Source organism: Podarcis raffonei, chromosome 4, assembly GCF_027172205.1.
Source record: "Podarcis raffonei isolate rPodRaf1 chromosome 4, rPodRaf1.pri, whole genome shotgun sequence".
In the NCBI taxonomy this organism is placed as follows: Eukaryota; Metazoa; Chordata; class Lepidosauria; order Squamata; family Lacertidae; genus Podarcis; species Podarcis raffonei.
In genome coordinates, this window is record NC_070605.1 from 62,637,732 (window position 1) to 62,656,304 (window position 18,573).

Here is an 18,573-nt window from a genome sequence, read left to right on the forward strand (position 1 = left end):
TCAGGACAAAGATGCTGATCTATCAGCCTTGTATTCCTAGTAATCTGTTATAAGGCAGTGGGGAAATGGATAATTTCCAGCTTTGAAGAAGTAGTAACTCAACAGTTTTTTTCTGTTTACAGTGCATTTCTTAGCAACATAAGGCTACCGATGCATTATCCTTGCCCCAACCAACTTCTGAAGCATTTTGACTCAAATAGGGACATCTATCTATATAGTTAGCTATTTATATTCATATCCCAAGCCGGGGTAACAACAGGATTAAAACAACCAACAATAAAGGAAATATTTAAATCAGGCAGGCCTGAGAACAGGCATTCAAAATGAATGTGGTATACCAAAGAAAATGCACTCAAGACAGCCAATCCTACCTTAGAACAAATAAACAAAAACCCTGAGGTTGAGTATTTCATACAGTGGCCTCTTCATCAGCTACAGAAAATGTAGTCCAAATTACTCTCCAAAGGGAGATCATAATAAAGAAACAGGAGGCTGCCATTAAAGACCAGTTTTGAAGTTTGCACGCACCAGTGGAAGAGGAATAGACTAAAATAGTTACATTTTAGAGGGCACCAAAGTTTATATTTGGGACTATGATTTGAAGTGGATATGAAGGAAAAGTTGAAGTATAATCTGGGTATGACTGGTAGAGGATTAACCCCACTGACTTGTCACTTGTAAGGCTCTTTGGGGTGTGTTGGTGTGGGTGGGTTTATATATACCGTATTGGCCCGAATATAAGCTGCACCTGAATATAAGCCACCTCCCTTCCTTGCTGCTTCTGGCTGCATACTGGGTGGGGGGCGCTGTGTTGCTGGGGGGCCTTTCCCCTTCCTCGCTCTCTCCCTTCCCTTGGGGGAAAGGACGGGGGACATGCTTATTTTCCTTCCTCAGTCTTTGAAACATAACATGATTGCCACAGCTAGTGCACACAGCATCAGTTGTACACACAGCAAATTAATCATATAGAAAGATGTCATGGATAAATTGCGACACACAAAACCCTTTCACTATACTCTGAAGTATCACGTTTTCTGTATTTTGCATAGAATTTACCAGAAACGCAGAGAGTCTTGAACCTCAGAGAATGGCCATTCAACACAGCTATTTAATCTTTATTGCAGTGAAATGTCTCAATTGCAGCAGATGTTGACGAGGCCATCTGGAAGTAGTAGTGACAGGACAAATAAGTAAAATGCAGTTCTTTTTTTTTTTACTGCTCCCCGAAGAGGCTTAACTAAAATGTCCTTTTAATTTAAAAGCATCTGGAGCTATTTATCACAAACAGTTTAACAATGCTACTGGCTGTTATGGGAAAATACAGAACAAAATTGACTACAGAAGGTTGCAGAGCCCACTGCGGGAAATGAAGAATGTATGTTAATTGTGGTTTCTGATTCTTTGTTATACTCATAAGCATGCTTTAAATTGAATGTCTAAGGAGCGGTTTCTCAAACAGGGCTACCAGTGCACTGTCCCACCAAAATCTGTCCCCCAAAATTCCCTTTAAAGACCATAAATCTATACCTTGTAAGTGGCTAAGCAGAGAGGTGATTGCCTAGCTCACTGCAAAGACAGAAACAATTCCAAGGGGAAATTGCCTTTCTGCGCAGCCAGTCACAAAGCACTGCTATGCAAGCAGGTCTCCACCTCTTGTCTCCAGGTTGGGGCACATTTTACCAGGGCTGCTAGATCCTCAATTTGGCCAGATTTCTATCTTCCTCTTGGATGGCAGCACTACCCAATCAGGACACACAATTAGCATATCAAGACATGTCAGATTAACAAAGGTGTCAGGGTGGACCTACAGCAGCCCCCCAGAGCCAGTCACAAGAATTATGCTTTTGCTGTTCTGAGCCTGTGCACTGGTAATTGCTTCTTTGTAGGCTGCAGAAACATGTTTTGAGAGCCAACAAGGCAAGAATCTTTTCAGTATTTACAATCTGTGAAATCTGTTATCCTGTGAACTGCCCTGAGACCTGTGGGTATAGGGCTGTATACAAATTAAATTTAATAATAATAACAACAATAACAATAATACAACCTGCAGTAGCAGCCCTATTATTTTTTTTACTAATATGTGGTTACAATTTAGTTTGGCTGTTGAAAATGTAGTGCGCTTTTCATATTGACTTATAGAATGAAGCATTTTCATAGACTTTGAGGGCAGCAGACTCCAAAATTTCCATTCTTGGGTAAGGTATATGTTGAGTATCTGCTTCTCCCGCAGCTCTTAAAAGCGTAGGTGTATGTAGAAAAAGAGGGAGCAAGGTCTACTGTCTCTGATACTGTAAGCATAGATATCCATGTTATATAAATGTTGGGTGATCATTAATATTATCATCACCCCAGAATTTACCGGATGCTTATTGTAAACAGTGAAGTCAGAGGGAAACGAAATGCAGAAATGTAACTCTCCCCCCTCCCGCCTTCAACAAACAGGTACAAATAAATTTACTGAGCCTACTCAGAAGTAACCTCCATTGAGTTCAATAAGGCTTACTACCCTCAGATAAGAGAGTAGAAGGCTGCAGTCTTTGTTCATTTTGTGAAATAGTGCATATGATTTCTGACTAATTTCTAAGGAAAGATATTACCATCCACTGTTGAGTAAAACTTCTACATGCTAGGATTATTCTTCAATAGAAATCACTAGGCCCAACAGAGACCAGCTGTCACTGATAAGTATAAACTACCACAGGAACTAATAATCACCCACTGGAAAAAAACCTTCTGAACATATCAGGAAAGGGAAGTTTGCATGCTTGCACTTTGTGTACAAAAGTGACCACAATACCCACCATAGCTGTCAACTTACAGATTTGAAAATAAGGGACCAGCAGCCAAAATAAGGGACCTGCAGCCTCACCTGTTCCAGGCACTCCAGTCTTCCTGTCCTCCTGCAGTCTGGTCAAACTCATGCTTGGTAGCTTCGAGAACACTGTCCAACCAACTTTGTAACCAGAGGTTCAACTGAATAGAATCTGAATCACATGCACCACAAGGCCTATGCAGCCTCAACTTAAGATGGCTCCCCGGCCTGGCTTTGCACTGCAAAGTTTGCAGCAGCACGTGCAACAAAATGGCGTCCAGCATTCAAAAAACCCCTCAGCTTGCATTAACTAGCCACACACAAGGCATGCAAGCTCCACCCCCCAGTCGTTCTTAGACTTCTTATTGGGTGAGCAACACAGCCAAGCAACACAGTTGGAGCCTCCCTCCTCCCTGGCCGGCAGGGAGGGAGGGAGGGAGGGAGAGGAGCTGCTTCCTTTGAAATTTAAGGGATATCATTTAAGGGACATTTAAGGGACATCCATCAATAAGGGACAGCAGCGGGACATGGCGCTGGAATAAGGGACTGTCCCTTCAAATAAGGGACACTTGACAGCTATGATACCCACCCACGGTTTTCAACAGCTGCGGGAAAACTTTGGCCCATGGATCTAATTATGCCCACCAGGGCTCTGTGTTTGGCCCACCAAGGCACTGTGGGCAAACTATACTCACTTTTCCTGGGCCCAGTGTCATATATAATGTCAGGTGAATGTAACTTCAAGCTGTGGCTAAAGGAAGAGAATCAGGAGGGCAGTCACAGTGTGCTTGCATTCTTCATTCTCAGCCAAAAGTCAGTGCTTTTTCCATTTTGTGCCTTTTTCTGCCCAAGAGAATGAAAAAGGCAATTCTCAACTTATACCTACTGCAAGGTTACTTATATTGCACATGTTTTAAATTCATTCCGGGCAGGTATCAAATCACACAATTCTAGATGAGCTAAAGGTTAACTATGGTTCTAGCCTACAGTTTGCAACTGTCATGCTAATTATTTTGTTAGTAGTTAGCTCTCTGTTAGCCACATTAGAAACTCTGCTTTCATACATTGGAGAGTACGATACTGGAGAGTCTGTTCCCTTTTTTGGATATTAAAGACTTATGAAAGGGTCTTCTCAGTTTTGGGGAATTAAAAATGTTCTGAATATTCAAGCTCATTGATCCAAATTCTGCATAATTTTTAAAATAGTGTTTTTAAAAGCAAGATTTAAATTTGAGGGCGGAGCTATGGTACACTGCAATATATACAGTGGTACCTCTGGATGCGAACGGGATCCGTTCCGGAGCCCCGTTCACATCCTGAGCAGAACGCAACCCACATCTGCACGTGCGCGGGTCGCGATTCACCGCTTCTGCGCATGACGTCATTTTGAGTGCATGCGCGAGTGGTAAAACCCGGAAGCGACCCGTTCCGTTACTTCTGGGTCGCCTTGGAACGCAACCTGAAAACACTCAACCTGAAGCGACTTTAACCCGAGGTATGACTGTATATGTAAGAAAGTCCCATTAAACTCCAAGAGACTTATCTGTGAGTAGAAGGCATCTATAGGATTCAACTGTATGCTTTCAGAACATGAATGAGAGAAGGAAAATTTAAAAGCTTCCTCAGATATAAATTAACACAGTGAAAGCCCTTAATGAGAGGTTTGTAAAGAAAAAGAACAATGATATAAAATGTGTTTTTTTCTCCATGCAAAATGAAACTTTCTGGAGAATTGGGATCTTGTTATGACCAGGAGAAGGAATTTGGGTATATTTATTATTCAAATCATCTAAAAGCAGCAGATATGCAATATACATATTGAGAATTAACCTTCTTTCCATTCTTACTGACAAAGACTTCTGTGTAATCTGAAAGGTTGCACCTGCAGAAGCTGGTTGTAACACAATGCTCATCTATCTGCAGTGATGTATGACACAAGAGAAGAATAAGGAAAAAAACACATAAAATGAAGTCAGGAGGTGACAAAACTGTAACAGAACCAAAGGCCTGAGGGATAAATATGTTTTGAAGTGAAAAAAGGAAGTGAAGGTTAATTAAACAATATCTGACAGCTCAATTTCATATGCCGCAATATTGAACAATGCAATGGATCAGGTAATTCTCAGTATGCCCATAGGCTTGCCATATGTTCAGTAAATTATTCAAGTCATCAATTAATATTTACACACTGAAACCTTCTCCAACAAAGCAGCACACATATTGGAGAAGAATTCACCAAGAAAAAAGATAAATCTGGATTTAGGGGCCTGGGTTTTACTTTGGCATATATTTCAGAATTCTGAGGCAAACAAAGGCATTATCCCTAGTTACAGTACCTAAGGCAGCTGCCTACACATATTCATATTTCTTTTTATGCTTTATTCTGTGGAGATATGAATGCGAGTGGATTATAGATTTGCTTAATGAAAGTTTAAAAATAGAACTTATTTAACAGGATATGAAAAATGTACTGAGCTGGAAGATGTTCACTTTCCAGAAACCACTATATAGTGTACAGATATATCCACTCTGTACGTAAGAGGGAGAAATTAGATGATTGTTGCTAAGCAATTTGAAGCGCTTTTCCTTTAAACAGTGCACAGAATTTTCATTCCATTGGAATAGTTATACAGGAGGTTACCTGAATGTTTATTTTCTTCCTTTTGCTTTCATTTTCCCCAATATAAACATTTTTAAAAGCAATTTTAGTTCTCCAATGAGCAGTTTGTGGTCCCTTTGCATAGAGCATTTGACCATCAACTTGACAGCTATAGAATTATTTTGCTGTCTCTTCCATTATTGATTTAAAGCCTCCCAGCATTTAAAGCCTCTGAAACATTTATTACCTCTGAAACCTTTCTTAAAATCAAAATCTCATCTAGTTTTTCAAGTATATCCACATATTGCTTCAGATATTGAAGCAGATATTAGAATCTGAACATGCAATGCCTTAGATTGCAGGTGGAGGCTGAAGCTTGCATGCAAGGATTTCCAAGCATTTTTGGTTGAACACACTTAGAAACCTCCCCATGACTGGAATTCCTGATAAGGCAGACCTCTGGCCATGAGTAGCTTTATAACAAAACAGACCTCTGCAGACATCTAAAAGAGAAGCATACCTAGGGAAGTTGGAGGTGCGGCTTGTGTGTGCAGCGCTGTCCAAAGTTTAAAAAGTCATATTGATTATTTAGTGACCTGGATTTCAGGCTGTTTATTTATATTATTGCAGCTGAAAAGGCTTCTAAATTAGTGTGGTAGCAGTAATGTTTAATTATTCAAAACTGTGTAGGAGGTCTTTCTCAGACTTCTTAATAACAAACAAACATCATCCCACAGAAATAAAATACTGGGGGACGGGGGGGGCAGGTAAGCATCACCTTGCATAATCGACCACATGACACAGTGCATGCACACCATTTGAATGGCAATGCCTATCAAATTTGTGAGGCCCTGGCCTCCTCAAATATTTCGGGGGGGGGGGGCTGAAGGGACCTTGACCCCTGAGAGTTGGCACTGTAATATGCTTTGGCATCAACACCCATACAGAAGGTTTTACTGGAAGAGTTCAACTGGTGCTAGTGGATTATTACTGTGGGCTAATCAGGGCTAAGAATAGTAATAAGCTCATCAGAATTGTCTCTCAGCAGTAGTTTGCCACATTATTTGGTACTGGCTTGGGACTGCTTTCCTTAATCACTTTTCGTAATTCCCATATTGAATTTTAAATTCACATCGCAATTTGACAGAAACTGATAAAGAAGCTTACTGTAAATCTAGTCAGAAGCCATACAAACTTGTTAAAACATCATAAATCATGGACAAATATGACATTCAATATATTTTGAAATCCAGGGTGTGATGAAATCAGAATCAAGGCACAGCTTTACAGGCGTCAATGGCTGAGTGAATACTTCCCTGGGAAGTCAACATGTATTTTTGTGTTTTTATATTGTAAACCATCCTGTGATACTCAGTATAGAAATTAATTAATTAATTAACAAACAAAACTCACATTGATTATAATGGCACTGGATAGCAGAGGGCAATTAGGAAGGTATGGGTTATTTGTAGAATTCTTTATGTATTTAAGAGAATAAAAATGGCTTTCTGAAATTTCCTTCCAAAATCTACTTTGGAGAATCAAAAAAAGAGGGAAAAGATTATTTCTTAGCTTTATACACAAACACCCACACACCCAATAAATGTCACCCAGCAATGTCATTCCCAAACTGTGAACAGATGTCTATATATACTTTTTAAAGTTTCACTCTATTTTGTTCAGACAGAAGAAGAATCCAGTGGGATCAGACTAGACGCCCGTTCAGCCTAGCGTTGTCTTCCTAAAATGACCAACCAGACACCTATGAGAAGCCCACCAGCAGCACATACGTACAATAGCACTAGCACTCGCCTGCTGGTGTTCCTCAGTAACTGGTATTTTAGAGGCATACTGCTTTTGATACCAGATGCAGTATATAGTCCACGAATTTGTCTAATCCCCTGTTCAAATATATAAAAGGATGTCACATAAAGGAGGGAGAAAGGTTGTTTTCTGCTGCTCCAGAGAAACGGACACGGAGCAATGGATCCAAACTACAAGAAAGAAGATTCCACCTAAACATTAGGAAGAACTTCCTGACAGTAAGAGCTGTTCGACAGTGGAATTTGCTGCCAAGGAGTGTGGTGGAATCTCCTTCTTTGGAGGTCTTTAAGCAGAGGCTTGACAACCATATGTCAGGAGTGCTCTGATGGTGTTTCCTGCTTGGCAGGGGGTTGGACTCGATGGCCCTTGTGCTCTCTTCCAACTCTATGATTCTATGATTCTATGTTAAAGTCATCCTAGTTGGTGGCATCGCTATGTCCATAGCTTAATTACGTGCTATGCGATATGTACTTCCTTGGGTCTTGTCCTGAATCTTCCAGCATCTGGAACCATTGGATAATATCAGATTCTATAATTATGCGAATGGATTTCCAGATGGTGCCTGATTTTATACATTGCTTTAATATTTTCTAATCTAAAAAGCCCAAACTTTGCAACCATTCTGCAAAGAGGAGCTGCTCTTTGCTCCATCCGGCCCCTTAATCATTTTAGTTACATGTTTGTGCAGAAGCATGGGGGAAAGGGCGTGCTGGCTCCATCAGCTGGTCAAAAAAGAAATTAAAAAAAGAGCTGCCAACTCAAGCAATAATGCCTTCAAGGAAAGATCATCCTAGCCCCAATGGATATAAATGCCTGCTCGTCTCTTTGTTTTGGCCTCAAAGAACTGATATATCTCCTCTACCTTTGCTTTCCACTTCTCTTGTGCTTCTTTGTAAGCCTGATGGCACTGCGCCTGTCTGTTTTTTAATTGATGTGAGATGTTTTAGGAGATAATTACATGAAAAACAGGGTAAGGGTAAAGTAAAACTGAGATTCCTCTCAATTTATTTGACACTATATCCTTGAACTATAGAGTGACACCACTCCCTCCCCTATCCTTCTTGTAAAGCAGACATAGCAAATCTGCAACCCAGATCAGGCACACTAAGCCATTGCGATGGTTGGTCATCCTTGACCCTGTTTACTGGCAATCCTTGCAGCCACCCCCCCACCGCTGGATAAAAGTCCCTCACCTCTCTAACCCAGTATACCCCGCCTTGCAAGAAGGGGTAGTGCGCACTGGGCAGGGAAGAAAGCCTTTTGAATGCCCCCCTCAGATCTCTCTGTGTGTGGTATCTGTGGCGAGTGTATATGCTGTTTGTGAGATGGGGGGGTGGATGCCTGCTTTAACAACACCCACTTTTGCTTTGGCCATGCCCACCAGTGGCATGTGGCCCTCAGAGGGCTGGCATACAGTGAATGCGGCTTTCAAGCCGAAAAAAGTTAAGTCGCCACTGCTATATAGCATTTTTATCTAGAGATGACCATATCTCACCCTTCATTCTACCAGGTTTCCACAATGCCTGCTGTATTTATGTTCTCCTTTAACATCAAGCACTCCAATTACTCCATTTGGGCTCAGGACCATTCAACAATAGCAGAGAAACATCCTTCTAAGCACCCTAAGTGCCACCCCAACACGAGGGAAACGCAGCAGCCAAACCAAAGTTTCAACATCCCTGAAAACAAACACCCCAAATCCCACTTTATTTCAGAGCTACCATTTCTTTGCAGCACAAAGTTATTACGCTAGCAGGTGCGTTTGAATACTGTGTTGTCAATCCTGCTGGCTATACGGTTTTTAACTTGCTAGGATGTTTCGCACAACTTTTTTTCTTTTTTTAAAGAGAGATACAAAATGCAAGGAGCCACCTTGTGGATAATGTGTTTAAGGGACCCGAAGAGGCTTTCATTATAATTACTGCATCAAATACAACCTGGAAGAGGAGCATAATAATACTAATACCCTCAATGCAACCAGGTATGAAGCTGTTAGACGCAGAGGAAATCACCGTGACCATTCTCGTTCGCTATTGCTGCCGCATTAAACCCTCCGCTCCGCTCCCACCCCATAACTCCCTGCGCCATCAATGCTTCGGCAAGGATCGCAGGGGAGTCGCCGACCTGCTTCGCCCCCTCCTCGCGGGAAGCTGCAGCTTTCGAGTGAGGGGAAGGGCTATTTCCTCCCGCTGGGCTGGTTTTCCTACCGCATCCAGTCCGGCCGCGTCTGAGAGCAACACGCGAATTAGCTAGCGAGGCAGAGCGCGGAAGCCCGAGCCTGCAATCTCGTCTCCATTTACACGGGAGCAAAGCCCCTCCGAAAACGCCCCCTTCTTTCCTTCCCAGTAAACAAGCCGAGGATTGCTCTGTCGGTTTCCCCATTTCTCCGCCACCTTCTCCCTTCCCGCCTTTTTTTTACTCTGGGAGGCTCCCGGCGGCGACCTTTTCTACTCACCCTCTGATTTTCCTCCAACTCTCCCCATTTTGATGCGCCTTTTGCGGCGCGCGCGGCCTGACGCCCGGGGAGGAGGAGGAAAGACCAGGGCCGGTGCCGAGCTGCTGCTATACCGAAGGACAAAAGCAGGTCGGCGCTTGCTTTTCTCGCCGCTCAAGCTGGCGGCTTTCTGAAAGCATCATGGCTTAGCCCCCAGTTCCCCTTGGCTGGAAGGAAAGGCCGAGGCGGCTTGTTCACCTGCTGTGGCGACGCAGCCTGCGCCTCCCTGCTCGCACGCGCTCCCTCGGGATGGCCGGGGGCCAAGCTAATAATAATGCCCGCTTCGCCGGCTTTTCACAAAAGCTCCTCGCTGCTCTTCACAAAAACAGCTACTGCCCCAATGGCGGTGGTTGGTTTTTTCCTTTTGTTAGCTTTCTCTCACACGAGGAAACGCATCACCGGAGAGATGCTTCTGTAGAGGTTATTCGGAGGAAGAGTCTCTGCATAGTCTTAAGCGCCCTCATAAGGTTACCAAGCAAAAATTTAAAAAATACAACCCAACGTTAAGGAGAACCGTCACATCCTATGTGTAAAAATGGATTTCAGAAACCGTTTACTCAAATGCCTTCCTTCCACACATATGACCCAATAATGGTTTAGTCCTGCAATTACTGAGATTATTTGTACATTAGGTGTTTTTATCCAGTCTTATTGTTTGAATTCTTGTCATGGCATCATTTCGTGATTGGCCAATATATTTGATTTGTTTTCTTCATTGACCGAGTTTCATTTTCCTTAGTAGCGTTATAGAAGCAGATTAGCAGATTTGGCTTGACTTTCCCCCTACTCCAAAACACCACCTGAAATGAGGTCAGATGTGTAACTTTGAATGTATTTTTAGCAGTGAGGATATACAGTGCTGACTCATTTATTATTTTGCATCAGTAAGGACACACATAATCTGTAAATGAAAATGGAACCTGCCCAGGATGCCTGAACTGAAAGGCAGTCAATACACTTTGGCTCTGAAGCTTATTGGTCTCCATGATGTCTTCCTAAGAAAAGGCTCACTAGCACTGTCATTTATGCTCTGTCAAATGATTTGGTCCTGTTTTAAAGTCACAATCTTTTGTTCAGAGCTCATCAGTGACATAAATATGGTTTAGGACACCTTGAGATTTGCAGACGTTAATGTTGTATTAAATTGTGTTCCAAGTCCTTTGGAATTTGACAGACAATTTAACTGGCTTCTAAGGCCACTCATGGTGGATAAACATCTTATGACTCAGCTGGCAGCATATGTGGTGACCTTCCATAAATGCAATAAAGCTAATAAATTTTCTAACATGTAGACTGATTATATAGATCCATTTGCTTGAAAGTCAGAGCACTGGTTTACTATGGACCACCAGTTGTACCTTGTCTTCTTTCCTTCCTCTCCCTTGAATTTCACATCTCATACCCACATTTGTTTAATTCAGAAATGCAGAGGATTTGTCAAGTTTCAGTTCTCTACAATAATTCATTTCATCACATCTGTAAATAACTTGCAGTCAATGATATCACCATGTTCAAGTTTATTATTACTACAGTACAGCTGCTGCCTACTGCTGAGAGCACATTACCTTCATTTCTCTCAAAACAGGGGTAATATATTTTGTTAATCAGTTGCTCAGTGTGAAGTGAATGAATAATAGCTATTCCTTCAGAAAGAAGCTTCAGTTGCAGCATTATTTTTCTTTATGCCACTCCTAAATAATGTTCCTTCTCCATCAACTAACTTTGCCAAGAAGGTGAGGCCAAGCTGTATTAAACAATTAATGCAAGTTAAACATTGGCATTTTCTATTACAATTACTCCATAGAGATTTAATTATAAGGTCCCACTTAATCCTTTATATTTTTATGCAGAGAAATGTATTTTAATTAAAACTCATGCAGCAGTACAATTACTTGGTAATTTGATAAATACATGCAATTAGAACTTTCTTCTGGTTTTGGGAGTCATACATTTTTTGCATGTAGTTCTGCAGTGTTTAAAATGATTCCTAAGAACAAATATAGAATCTGCTTAGAATAATAATGTTTTTTTCTGTTGAGATATAGAATCCAGCCATATCTGTGTCTCAAGTATAAACCTTTACATGTCCATATTTCTAAGAAACTATTTGTGAATGCACTTCAGCCAAAGTTAAGCATTCTTAATTAACTTGATCTCCCTGTGAGATTCACCCCTTCCTGAGCTCTGTGTTAGTTAGCAGTGACAAAGGCCAGTAGTAATAGGTTTAGGATTATATTTCCGCTTCATGTGAGCTAGGGAAAAGAGGTTTCAGTCTGCAGCGACAATATGGAGAAGGTGAGGTCAGGGCACAATGTGGGCTGAGAGTTTGAATCCTGGGCTACCACCTTAGGAGAAGCAAGAACCTATTGGAGTGTAATGCTTTGAACCCCTCAATCATAGGCTCAGATTGTATATATGTGTAAATAAACCATGTATCATAAAGACACCACTGTGCCTCATTTCCAAAGGAAACATGAACCATGGGTAAGCACCTGGATACCTGGAATTGTGCACTGCTTGTGGTGGCATGTAACAATACCATTCGCAGAGAATTCAGGTGTGTGCAGAAGTTTTAGCAAGTAGAAAGCAGCATAGAATAAGGCATTATTACAAGCTTCCATCTAACCATGCTCCATTTTCTTTCTCCCTACTTCATTTTCATATTTCCTCTAGCTGCTTTTGAACGGATGCAGACCTGAATTTAATATGAGCAATTGTTTTTATGAAATAGCTTAGGGGTGGAGGGGGCGACGGGGCAGGAAAGTGGGTGGAATAACCAGCTACTATTATGAATAGACGAATACTTGAGATCTAGGGTTCTCTAATACAGCAGAGTTGAAAAGATAAAAAACTTGTTTTTAAAAGTACCAAACACTATTACTCCAACAGAAGCAGGTCTTCTTCTTTTTTTTTTTTTAAAAAAGTAGAATCTTCCAGATGAAACACTGAGGAGCTATCTAACCCAGCTAAAGGTACCTGCTCCCATTATGCTGATTTTTGAGCATTTTAAAGAGTATTTGTAAGAAACTGGAACTGGCCACTAAGAGAAATTGAATCTTGGCATTTTATTCTTAATGTGTTTAAACAGTTGGCAATTGTATTTTATTCTTTTTGAGCCAAATGGTGATGTACCAATTTTTAATTATTTTATGAGACACCTGCCCCTTTTTAGCTAAAAGACAAGCCTGGGTTTTGGGAGGGCAGCGAGGGGAATCACATTTCATACACTGCTTCTGAAGTATAGTGAGAGAGCTTCTGATGGCAAGGCATTTAATTAGGTTTTACATGGAAAATATAAATGTTTTTTTCATCTTAATTATAAACATCTGGTAATTTCCAGCTTACACAATGCTGCTTATAAAACTCAATTCTTTCATGCAGAAAATATAATGTGTTGGGTCTTTCAAAACAAAATTAAAAAAAGAACTTGCAGAGCAACCAAGGCTCATTATATTGTGGAATAGTTTGTGCACATGCTCATTTACATGAAAAGAGAAAAGTTGCTTATGACATTTACTCAGGGCTAATTCAAGCAGTACTGGAAAATGCTATCAAGGAAGCAAAGCACAGTTGCAGCTACTAGAAATAAACATCTGTGCAAATGATTTTGTGCAAAACACAGTTTGTTCAAATAACAACATGTGCTATGAGGGCCTCAGAAGACTAATTCCACAGCTGATCAAATAGGAGTTTTAACAACAAAAGTATTTCCTTAATAGCTTGAAAGGTTTGGTGACAAATTTTCTAGTTCCCCCCTCCCTGCTCCACTCCGCAAAACTTAGTCATATATGCAGTTTTATTAAACCCTGTTTGGTACAGGCCAAATAGGAAGAAAACTACCACCACCTCAACAAAGAGTCATAAATCAAACAAAGAGAATCCATAGAGTCTTATCAGTAAATGCACCTGCTCACCACAGGCTTGTAGTGCAAAAGCCAAAAAACAAGCTAGCAGTCAAGACTGGGAATCTGTTTCCTATCTCCATAAAAGCTTGTGATGTTCCAAGTTTTCTTATTATTTAAATACACTAGTCTTCAGGCTGGTTCTTACCCAGCTGTAAAACAGGAACAGTCAGACACTTTTGAAAAGACAAGGGGCATATAGCAGCTAGGCTATCCTTTGCCCATGAAACCATCTCCTACCATTTCACGAACCTTTCAGTTTTAACTGGTTTTAACCGATTTCTTTGAAGTCTATGTAATCCTCACTTTGAGGTGATGATACTATCCCTGTGGAGAATTTCAAATGCAAATGGAGTGTTGTGGTTTGGAAGCAAAACTTAAATAAAATATAGAGAAGAGCTTGCACACTCGCCAGTACTATACTGGTTTACAGTTTAACAGCACAATCCCGCACATGTTTACTCAGAGGTGAGCTCCATGGGGTTTAACCAGACTTATAGGTTATATACTTGACCAACAAAAGACACTTAATATGGAGTAATTACCACTGGATACAATAAAACTTACACCCAAGAAAATAGGCATTAAGATTGTACTTTAAATACCACCAGTCAGTAACTGACTGGAAGTGTTCCAATAACTTATTAAGATAGAAATGCAACAATTCAAGCAAATATATTTCTTATTTTAAAAATATGTTAATGGTGCTGCTATAATTCTTTGATTTATAACTTATTGAACTAGATATGCAAGACATATCATATACCGGGGGGCGGGGAGTGAATGGCTACTACACTCTGATGTACCGGAGGTGGCATGCTGCCATCTTAGTTCTGGAAATGCTAGGTAAGAAAACAAACAAATAAAATTGATTTACAAGTTAACATGCCATGTTACATTAAGGCAGGGGTCAGCAAACTTTTCTTAGCAGGGAGCCGGTCCACTGTCCCTCAGAACTTGTGGGGGGGCCAGACTATATTTTGGGGAAAAAAATGAACGAATTCCTATGCCCCACAATAACCCAGAGATGCATTTTAAATAAAAGCACACATTCTACTCATGTAAAAACATGACATTCCGTGGGCCGGATTTAGAAGGCAATTGGGTCAGATCCAGCCCCTGGGCCTTAATTTGCTTACCCGTGCTTTAAGGCAAGAAAAACAGAATCCCAGGGTGAGATTTTGTGAAGTAGAATTTGCTTGTTTCCCACCAACAAACCAACAAACAGTAAAGCATTTACACACTTGAATCAGATTTCATTTTAAATTTATTCGTGGCTTCCATTGCAAACATAATTGCAAACAAGATTTAGGTCATTTTAAGTCACATGTATTCTCAGCAGTGCAAAACCAGCCAGTGTTGCTGTTACATACTTTCCATGTGCCCATTTAAATTTGAAGGTGTCACAATATATAGGGGAAAGAAATCACAAGAATCCATTCACAAAAAGTGAACAGTTAATTTAATTCTGTTTTGTAGAAAAAAAGTAAGTACATTTTACAAAATTGCAACTGTAATTATAATCTCACAAAAATAATTTAATGTCCTATATACCCCCCAGCAACTGTAGTTGAAACTGCCCATCACACATTGTTTAACAAAGCATCAGCCAAACACATATGAAGGCAGCTCAAGAAACAAGTGATTTCCAGGTTCCTTTATGGTTTGCTGTTTCATCATTTGTTTGGAAAAAGGGGTTAGTATTTGGCACTTAACTCATATCTTTGAAACCCAATGTTATCACACACTTAACACCCTAGGTCTGTGTCCATTCCATTGGCTTCCTAGGAAAAATACAGTTTATTCAGCCTGCCAAACACCTGCCCCCTGCAAGCTCTCCCCTCCCACTTTCCTCTGAAAGCTAAGCTCATGGAAATAAGCAGAATACATTGTAAGAGAACAAGGCTGTCCCCTGTGCTAGCAGGGGAAAGCCTTGGCTTGCCAAATACAGTCCAAGCTACACTGTGCCTGTGCAAGTTATAAGGCTAAGACGTGGAATTTTACATATCCTACTACCAAGTTCACATGTACAGAAGTTCTGACACAAACCAATATTCCAAATTGCTTTTGTCATTACATTTATCAACATGCTGAAACATTTAAAACCCAATCTACATTTAAGGGACAACGTTGTCAAGAGTATTCTAGAATTTACACCAAGTGCAGAATGTGCTGCAGCTTCAGAGACCATTGTTTTAGATTTTCATTGCACTTAATGAAAAGGCATTGATATTAAGTGTCCTATAAAGACCTAAAATCCTTTGAATTTCCAATGCTTAATGTTATTTCCCAAGTGATCAAACACAAATATTCTGTAAGAGTGAAGACAAAGTCACATGAGACACACATGGAAACCATTTGAGCATGCACATTCCCTTTGGCTCCTAAGTGCACATACTTAGAAATACACATCAAACTTTCAAATCAGGCAATTTCATGTTAAGATTACACCAAGCCCTCTTTATTTACCAAAAATAATCTTTTGCAGGAGATTTTATAGCAGGGAGTAAGCTATGTCATTTATCCACATAGGAGCTACTTTTTGCTGCCATTTTTGGGTACATTCCAGCAATCTGAGGCATCTCAAAGGACAAGGCAGACTGGATCCAACACGTTCTTATGTCCAATTCATTTCAGAGATGTGGAAATCAAAACTCCTTCCAGCTACAGGCAGCATTGGCAGCAGAAAAAAAAAGATAATGTGGGGGACATATCTGGGAGGACCAGAGTGACCTTTGATGAAACCCTGTTACATTCAAGATTTGAAGGGGTTATTTGTCCTTGCTTGCCTTTTCTAATATAGTTCCCACTCCATTATTCTGTTCCTCTACAGCATTCCAATTTCAGCAAAAGGGATACAGAGAAAAATCTGATGGTGGTGGCAATGATGGTAACGGCGGAAAAGGGAACCAGGTTGTGAGCTGACAGGTGTTTCTACTGATATTTTTTTTTAAGAAAAGAAACAATTCCCTCCAAAGATTGTAGAATGGATCACTTGAAAATGTGTCAGTTTAGCTTTGACGTTTTTTGCTAGCAACTAGTGCTTTTGCTTTCATGCCTAAAAACTTACACTTGCACCCAAGACACAAAATTGCCACTGTCCAGAATGTGGCTATGCTAAGAGGCAACTTTTGGTCCTGAACTTTCCCATTCCTACACCACCAGCTCCAACACATCCAAACAATGGAAAGGTTCATTTGGACTGCACCTGCTGCCCAAAGAAAACATAACAAGTGCATCCAAAACTATTTAATCTGTATCTTTACACCTTAACGTAGTACTTTGTATGTGGAGCTTCTTTGCTGCTTAGGTCTCTGGCTTGCTAATGTATAAGTGAAAGCACATATATTTAAATCTTAAATACACGTTTGGAAAAATAATATTGTTCATTAACTTGTGGCACTTTCAGGATTTAGGGTCCTCATTACTGATGGACAATGCACATGAACAGAAGAGAATAAATCAGTTATTCAGGTTTTAGTGTAAGGAAAAAGCACCATTAACCGCTTCAATATTGGAAGAGTCTAAAGTGATGACGATACAGACAGGCGTTGCTCCATTGGTCACTAGAGAGATAGCACTGGCAGACACCATTATGGGCAATTTTCTAGGAAATGGAAAAAGCCATCATGACTTTGCAGATGTGCATACTGTGCCAAGTTTTTGAACCGTACAGTTGACAATAATACAACCCTTTTCTTTGTGGCAATTTCCCATGTCGAAATGTATAAAACAGGTGATTATGGTGGAGGAAGTTAACGAAAGGTTTGCATCCCAGTGTACATTTAAGTAGGGAACATGGGGCAGCAATGTTGTGTGTGTTCCTCATTCCACGTTCAAGTCCTCTCCTATATATTCATGTTATTTTGACAATTAACCAAGTCAAAACAATCCCATGACATTGGAAGAGAGCACCAGATTCTCTTCGGATGCTGCAATCTCCTGGAAATCCATTAAGGAGCCTCATTTGCAATTACCTTAAATAGAAAACATATTGTCAGGTGTTGAATACTTCTTGCTGGAAAAAAAATGCAATGTTTATGATTACTTTTTGAGGAGAGGTTTAGCTAAAGGCAGTTCTCTCTTTCTCTTTTTTGGGGGTGTGTGTGGAGAAAGAAGAGGAAAGTCTTCATATGGGTATCACCTCTGTAGAGAGAGGCAAACACAATACAAAGAACAATTAGGGCTTAGTCCAGTCTCTCTCAAATCTTTTGGAACATAGCCTCAAGATTTGATTGTAGTAAAGAATACAAAAGATGGGTCTGATATTCAGAGGCAAAAATCCAGTGGCAACTTCTCCTGCACAAGTCTCATTGAAATGATTAAGTTAAGCTATAGTAGGTAAATTCTGGATAGGAAGCCCATTCATGCCCCACAAGTCAGCTAAAGGTGAACTGATAAAGGTACTAATATTCTGCAAATGTTTTTCTCTATATCATGGGAAGAACACTGCACATATCTACCACAAACCTACAAACCGCTGGTCGACTCTAAAGTGAATTACAGCTTCATAATATAAATTGCAATGGGCTCACTGCCTTGAAAAAAATAGACACCATCCATAGAATTTAGATTGTGCACTGAAACATACTGCACTAGTCCCATGCAGATGACACTCACCTGTCAGATCTACTGCAAGTACACAATCCATGAAATTCCCTCTGCTATTAGTAACATACTAAGGCAGGTACACAAGCACAATTAACTTTATTCTCTACAGCATGGTACAGCCACTGTAGTGCCCTCCAGATTTTGTTGAACTTTAACTCCCATCAGCCTCAGCCATAAAGGTCAGACATCAGGAATTATGTGAATTGTAATCCATCAACATCTGGAAGGCACCATGTTGGCTATTCCTGCATGCTACATCACTCTAAAAAGGAGTAGTACTTGGGGTGGTTTTGCTGCATGCGTATACTTTTTCCAGTAGTGCTCCAGACTA

At 40.5% G+C, this 18,573-nt stretch overlaps 1 protein-coding gene across 15 annotated transcripts in view; it reads right to left on the bottom strand.

Annotated features, from left to right (window-relative positions):
• The window catches only part of GK (glycerol kinase), a 75,569-nt gene that overhangs the window by 21,750 nt on the left and 35,246 nt on the right, over positions 1-18,573 (bottom strand). For 6 of the 15 annotated variants that reach the window (XR_008330244.1, XM_053386990.1, XM_053386992.1 and 3 more), the window contains exon 1: positions 9,691-9,921. The exons of 2 other annotated variants lie outside the window; for them this stretch is intronic. Coding sequence is in view for 3 of the 13 variants with exons in the window: in XM_053386996.1 (XP_053242971.1) it covers positions 17,595-17,608 (14 nt within the window). In the remaining 10 variants the exon portion in view is untranslated. 7 more of the 15 variants (XM_053386996.1, XM_053386999.1, XM_053387004.1 and 4 more) reach the window with 5 other exon arrangements.